This window comes from Microtus oregoni, unplaced genomic scaffold, assembly GCF_018167655.1.
Source record: "Microtus oregoni isolate MIOR12 unplaced genomic scaffold, Mior012 000027F_ref0000203, whole genome shotgun sequence".
Lineage (NCBI taxonomy): Eukaryota > Metazoa > Chordata > Mammalia > Rodentia > Cricetidae > Microtus > Microtus oregoni.
The window spans coordinates 20,722,287-20,729,394 of record NW_024543086.1 but is presented as its reverse complement, the minus strand read 5'-3'; the positions used below and the strand labels follow the sequence as shown (position 1 = coordinate 20,729,394).

Below are 7,108 nucleotides of genomic sequence, written 5' to 3'. Positions count from 1 at the left end.
GGCTGATGGGGCAGAGGGAGGCTTGGTTGACCAGGACATCCTGGGAATCAGCTCAGTTCTCTCTGTCCTCCCATCTCTTGGGGTCTTTGGACACGGCAATACAGAATAGAAGGTGGAATTCTCTGACTTTGCCCCTCTGGGGTTTGGTCACATCCTTTACCCCAGAGTCTCAGTTCCAGTGCTGTGGGGTGTGATCAGAACAGCTCCCGAGGAGCCTGGGTGTGTTCTGTGTTTGGTGCAGTGCCAGGTACGCTATGCACTGGTCCCACGTCAACAAAAGATGAGTGTTGCGGATGCACTGACTCCTGGATCAGGATGGGGAAGACCAGAGGACCCCAGAGCATGCGGCATGTGGGGAGACTAGGGTCTCCAGGCCCAGGAGCAGTGGGGGTGTTATGCCTCTCCCAAGGCTGCAGGGCAGGTATGGAGGCTGGGCCCCACCCAGGGCGAGCCCAGAAACTACCACAGACCTGAAGTCACCTTCCTCCTTCCTGGAGTGTCGTCTGGAAATCCCTGGCCTCCAGCAAGTGTATCATGGAGCTGGCCCTACCTACCATCCTATTTATCCTGTTTCCTGGAGCCCTGCTGGGGAGCGAGAACCCCGGAACTGACTCCTACAGCTTGTCCCCTACAACAGACAGCCCTAGCACTCCCCTGGATTCCGGTAAGATGGGTGGGTGAGGAGCAGTAGCTTCAGGAAGATGTGTGGAATGAGCGTTTTGTGGCTAGGATGTTTGTTTTGTTTGTTTGTTTTTGTTTTATTTTTTAGTTTTCTTCTGTGTATTTTAGTTTTGAGACCAGGTCTCATTGTAGCCCAGATTGGCCTCTACTTTATTATATAGTCAAAGCTGGCCTTCTACTGATCTTGATCCTCCTGCCTCAGCCTTCAAGTCTTAGGAATACAGGAAGGAGCCAGCAGGAGCATGGGTTTAGAGGCAGACCCAGAGAGCTGTCTGACCCTGGTTCTTTGTGGCCTTGTATGAGCAGGTGCTGTTAGGGGCCAGGCATGGGGGCATCCTCTGGCCTACACTGGTCAAGTTTCCAGGGGTTGTGACAGATGAGCCAGGTCTGAGGGCATACGGGAGGGCAGAGTGGCCCTGTGTCAGCCATTTCTGATTTTTATTTTATTTTTTTTGCAGTGTGTGGACGTCCCAGGGCTTCAGGCCGCATTGTGTCTGGGCAGGATGCCCAGCCAGGCGAGTGGCCTTGGCAGGTCAGCGTGAGGGAGAATGGGGAGCACGTGTGTGGGGGCTCCCTGATTGCTGAGGACTGGGTATTGACGGCTGCCCACTGCTTCAGCCAGTGAGTGTTTCCCTAAGGGTCACGTGGGCTGGCGCCAGCTGGACTTTCTCACTTCCCTTCCAGACGCCCTCATCTCTCCATTTAAATTATAACCTCTACCAACTATGACAGGAGACGAGACAGGGCCCTGCTCCTTCAGTATTGAAATGTTTACCTGTTTCTGGGATGGCCCTGGTGAGTCAGTCACCTAGTCTTATTTCCAAGAATCAACTCTTGGGTGGAGGGGACGGCTCAGAGGGTAGGACTTGCTGTGCGAGCATAAAGCCTTGAGTTCAAATCCCCTGCCCAAATTCATGTAAAAAGCTAGGTGTGACCAGTACTGGGTGTGTGTGTGGAGACAGGAGGATCTCTGGGGATTGCTGACCTCCAGTGTAGCTCTTGGTTCTGTGATAAGGTCCGTCTCAAGGTCAAGGGTAATAGAGAAAGAGCAGGGCATCTGGTATCAATGTTCTGCTGTCTATACATGCACAGGAGCCTTCACACCCACCAACACACACACACACACCACCACACAGATACACAGACATGCAGACACACACACACCAACACACAGACACACACACACACACCAGCCCCCCCGAATCAACAGTTCCTGAAAACAGTTCTCTAGAACCCAAGGTCTTTGTGTAAGTATGCATGCATATGCGAAGTGTGTGTTCATGTGTGTGTGCAAATGTGGGTCCAGACCCTCCTCAGCCAGTGTGTGAAGATCAGAGGACGACCTTGGGTGTCAGTCCTTGCTTTCACCTAGCTTTAGGAGACAGGCTCTCTCTTTGGGTCCACTGCTGCGCACACCTGGCTAGTTGGTCAGCAAGCGTTTACTGACTCTCCTGTCTTCACCTCCCTCCTCTCCATAGGGACAGGCTGGGCACGACTTTTATGTGGGTTGTGGGCATCCAAACTCAAGTCTTTATGCCTGTACCACAAGTATCCTTACACACTGACCCATCTCCCTAGCATCTCAAGAAAACAAGATCTTGAATGTACTGCTCAACAGCCAGGTGGCCTTCCGATGGGTGGCTTGACTTTGCTAGTCGTGTTCCATACCTGAAACGTGGAGGAAACGACGGTAGACCTATGTCACAAGGATCATTAATGGTGGCCCTTAAAAGGGGGTGCTTGGCATTGTGTCCATGTGCTTAGCTCTCAGAAAAGCCCAGCAGCAATATTAGAGCCTCCAAATGAAGATTGTCTTTCATTTTCACCTTTGACCTTCCCATTCTCCCCAGGGATCAGCCCCTGTCTGCCTACACAGTAATGCTGGGTACCATTTCCTCCTACCCTGCGGCCAATGAGCCCAAGGAACTGAGAGCTGTGTCCCAGTGCATCAAGCCCTCGAGCTACTCAGAAGATGAGCACAGCAGTGGGGACATCGCCCTGGCGCAGCTGGCTTCATTCGTCTCTTTCAGTGACTACATCCTTCCAGTCTGCCTTCCGAAATCCGGAGACTCCCTGGGCCCTGGCACCCAGTGTTGGGTCACGGGATGGGGGAACACCGCCACAAATAGACGTAAGGATGTTTGGTAGCAGGGTAGGGGGAGAGTGGAAATGTGTGTTCAACAAGGGCCCATCTTGATACTTTCCCCAGCCCCCACCCTCAGACAGGACCCATACGGAGTTATGCGAAGAATGTCCACCGTCAGAGGGTGCATTGAAACATTGCCACAAAAGCTCATCACCAACTTGTTGAAGGAGCTGCGGGCCACGTTCCTACCACCTGGCTCCAGGCCGCCTGGCTAGCTTATGCCCCAAAATAATGACACACAAACTGTATTCATATAAACACTGCTTGGCCCATTTCTATTAATGTGTGTAGCACCATGAGATGCACTTACCAGGAAGATTCTAGCCTACGTCCATCCTGGGTCAGAGCTTCATCGTGTCTGCCCTGCTGGGAGCAGCGGCATGGCGTCTTAGCTCACTTCCTCTTCCTCCCAGCATTCTGTTCTGTTTACTCCACCCACCTATGTTCTAACCTATGAGGCCAAGCAGTTTCTTTATTAATTAACCAATGACCTTCCTCCATCAACCAACTGGCTGCTGCCAGCCTCCTACCATTTAATCCTCCTAACATTTAAGAACCAGAAGGATAGTGTTACAGCTGTCACGGACTGAGGGATGCCGGTCCAGTCTGCACTACAACCTTCCTGCTATCTTTGCTGCTTTGTCCCTTGTGGACAGTGCCTACCAGGGGCTAATTGAGGCAGCCTTCACTAGCTGATGGGGTCCTGGTTCTCTTGCCAATGTGCTCTCAAGAGTGCTGGCCTGGTGGGGTTAATGCCAGGGGTCCATGGCCTGATGCCATCTAAGGCATTTCCATTTCGAACTGTCATTAGCATGGCTCCCATCCCTGCCATCATAATTGTGATTTCATCTTGTTTTAGTGTCCAAGGCTAAATCAGATAGGTGTTCAGTCTCAGTTCAGGAGGCCAGAAGCCTGAAATGAGAGTATTATCCGACCTCAACTCTTTCAAGGCTCTAGGGAGGATCCCCTCTTTGATTCTCAACCTCTGCCAGTGCTGGGCGATCCGTTGTTCTTAGCTGCATCACTCCAGTCTTGGCCTTGGGGTTCACACAGGGTCCCCTCTCTCTGACTGTTAAGGGCCTCTCATTCTGATCCACTGTGACCTCAGTCACATCTACAAATCTTCTGCTTGATGACAAGGTTACATTCTGAAGTTTTGGGTAGATGTGAATTTGGGGCCACCTTGTTTAACCCACTCGGCACCTAAGTCACCTTTGATTTGATACCTGGAATGCTAACAAGAGCAGGGTCATGTGATGGACGTGACTTGACCACAGGCAGTGTCCTGAAACCAGGTATAGGCTCTTGCTTGTAGTCTTGTGCCCTCACCCCGTGTGCATCCCATTCCATTGTCTTGACACTGGGAGAGAAGCTGAGACCCGCAGAGCCGTCACACATCTGTCTGTGTGTCCAGCTGGGGGAGGAACAACCGAGACCTCCGCAGTTTGTGACTGTGAGGACAAATCTATGTTCTCATCCTGGGGTACCACCTTTTCAGAACGTTCAGAATTTCATGTGGGGAAACACGGCTCTGTTGAAGAAGCAGAAGAAATGGCCCCGCCCACAGGGTTCAGTTAAACTGTGGAGCTGGGAGGAGACGGCGCATCTTCTTCCTCTAACTCTGCTTTCTCCCAATTCCAGCTCTCCTACCACCATTCACCCTGCAGGAGCTGGAGGTGCCTCTTATTGATGCCCAAACCTGCAATGCCTACTACCAGGAGAACTCCGTTTCCAGCACGGAGCCTGTCATCTTGGAAGATATGCTGTGTGCTGGCTTCGTGGAGGGCGGGAAGGATGCCTGTAACGTGAGTGACTGATACCCAGATAGTGGCCCCTCACCAGTGGGCAGGGCGTTCCTCTCCCATCACACTGACAACCTTCCAAAAGGACTGGGCATCTCTTAAAACAACAGTACCACTACTATCACCAACACACACACACACACACACACACACACACACACACACACACACACGAGCTTGGAAAAAGAAACCCCGATGCTGTCTCCCTTTCAAATATCATATTTGAAGGGCTGGGAAGATGGTCCATTGTTGCATCACGAGCATAAAGAACTGAATTTGAGTCCTCAGCACCCAAGTATTAAAAAAAAAAAAGATAAAAGCTGGGTGCGAGGGCTGGAGAGATGGCTCAGAGGTTAAGAGCATTGCCTGCTCTTCCGAAGGTCCTGAGTTCAGTTCCCAGCAACCACATGGTGGCTCACAACCATCTGTGATGGGGTCTGGTGCCCTCTTCTGGCCTGCAGGCATACACACAGACAGAATATTGTATACATAATAAATAAATAAATATTTTAAAAAAAAAAAAAAAAAAAAAAAAAAAAAAAAAAAAAAAAAAAGCTGGGTGCGATAGCACAATGCCATCACGGGGGCTGGTGTGTGTGTGTGTGTGTGTGTGTGTGTGTGTGTGTGCGCGCGCGGAGGGACAGAGACAGGCAGCTTTCAGAGGCTCGCTGGCCAGTCAGTCAGAGACCCTGTCTCAGAAAGTAAGGTGGAGAATGAGAGAGGACATCAGTGTTGACCTCTGGTCTCTACATGCACACACAGGAGGGGGCGCACCTCTCCACCACATGCCTCACCTCTCTCAAATAAAATAGAATACATATCATCAGAGTGTGGGGGTGTGGGTCAGTGGTAGAGGGTTTATCAAATGTTTGAAAGGCCTTGGGTTCTGCCATTGGTAGAGAAAGGGGGGGGGGACAGAGAGGGAGGGAGGGAGAGAAAGAGAAAGAAAGAGGAAGAGAGACTGAATAAGAGCCTTTGACTGTATTTTCTTGAGGAGCCCCCACTTTCAAGCTTATCCTGTCTCGTTTGCTCTTCTACACACCCTAACTGCCAAGTTCCTCTTGATTGCTACTTCAAAGAGATTTCTTGTTTTTAAATATTTATTTATTTATTATGTATACAGTGCAGGCCAGAAGAGGGTACCAAGTCTCATTACAGATGGCTGTGAGCCACCATATGGTTGCTGGGAATTGAACTCAGGACCTTTGGAAGAGCAGGCAAAGCTCTTAACCACTGAGTCATCTCTCCAGCCCTCAAAGAGATGTCTAGATAAAGCCAAACAAACTGAAGCAAACAGCATTATCTTGAAATGGCCCCTGTGCTCAGCTCTGAACACACAGCTGTGGTGCTTAGAGACAGGTTGTGTGTCCCATTTGCTAGGGGTCCCACTCACCTTCAGTTCTCAGTCACCCAACCCTGTGACTTTCTAGGAACTTCCAATTCATTGATCCTGTATACTCTGATGAAGAAGAGAGCCAGGTGGGACTGGGTTGGAGAGCTTTGTTTTCCTACCTGTGTAATAAAGGCAGCGGGCTCAAGCAACCTCAACACCTTTGGATCCCTTCTTTCTTCCCAGGGTGATTCCGGAGGTCCCCTGGTCTGTGACATCGATGGTGTCTGGATCCAGGCAGGGGTGGTGAGTTGGGGAACCGATTGTGCCCTTCCCAAGAGACCAGGTGTTTACACCAACATCAGCGTCTATACCTCATGGATTACGAACAGAATGTGGAACTCAGCCCTAGAAGTGAAGAGTTTCTCTCCGAGCCTTGCAGGGACCTCAGTCTCTGGCCTTTTGCTGTTCCTGGCATCCCTGGCTAGCACCTTATGCTTCCTGGGGCCCTAACCTGCAACCTCAATATCCCAACCCCTGTATTTGGAACTTTTGTCCTCTTTCTGCCCCCAGGCTAGAGCGGCTTCTCTCAGGGACCCCCTTCTTGTGCCCTCTTTGCATAGCCACATAAGTATGCCCTCCGTGGTCTGCTTTCCACGGACCCTCTCCTCACTCCCACAGAGGCCTAAGACCCTTGGAACCATCAGCTAACTCTGGTCTCCTGGCCCCCAGGGACCCTGAGCAGGGGAGGTCTTTGAATTTCCAGGAGCGGAGGGACAAGAATCTTTCTTGCCTCTCACTCCAGGGCAGAGCCCAGGGTGCAGCCACCTTTCAGGGTATCCTCTGGTGGTGTCTGTGACTGGCCTGGTCTCTCTAAAGTGAGCCTGTATCTGAAGCAATAAATATTGGATGCAGCAGGCATAGTTTCCCACTGTGTGGTTCCTCCTGTGCCTATGAGCACCCAGAGGATGCCCCTGCACACCCTCACATATGCGCGTGTCACCCGCAGAGTGTCACTAGGTTCTTGGCACTCCTGTGTGCACATCGCTATCAGCCCCATCACTCAGAAGCAGGAAAAACGAGGGTTGGAAACTTAAGCTTGTCCAGGTCCTCTTGGCTTAGCATCCTTCCTCCTAGGAATGGCAGAGC

The 7,108-nt window shown here is 51.2% G+C and overlaps 1 protein-coding gene across 2 annotated transcripts; it reads left to right on the top strand.

Annotated features, from left to right (window-relative positions):
* Positions 1-248: 248 nt before the first annotated feature.
* On the top strand, positions 249-6,878 carry LOC121463563 (serine protease 33-like). Of its 2 annotated transcripts, none has more exons than XM_041675805.1 (5): positions 249-664; positions 1,140-1,302; positions 2,712-2,812; positions 4,469-4,632; positions 6,206-6,878. In XM_041675805.1, the coding sequence occupies exons 1-5, from the start codon at positions 535-537 to the stop codon at positions 6,470-6,472; spliced, it is 825 nt and encodes a 274-aa protein (XP_041531739.1). In that variant the 5' UTR covers positions 249-534; the 3' UTR covers positions 6,473-6,878. The 2 variants fall into 2 exon arrangements, with proteins under 2 accessions (XP_041531739.1, XP_041531738.1); XM_041675804.1 differs by having other exon boundaries at positions 263-664; positions 2,532-2,812.
* The last annotated feature ends 230 nt before the right edge of the window (positions 6,879-7,108 follow it).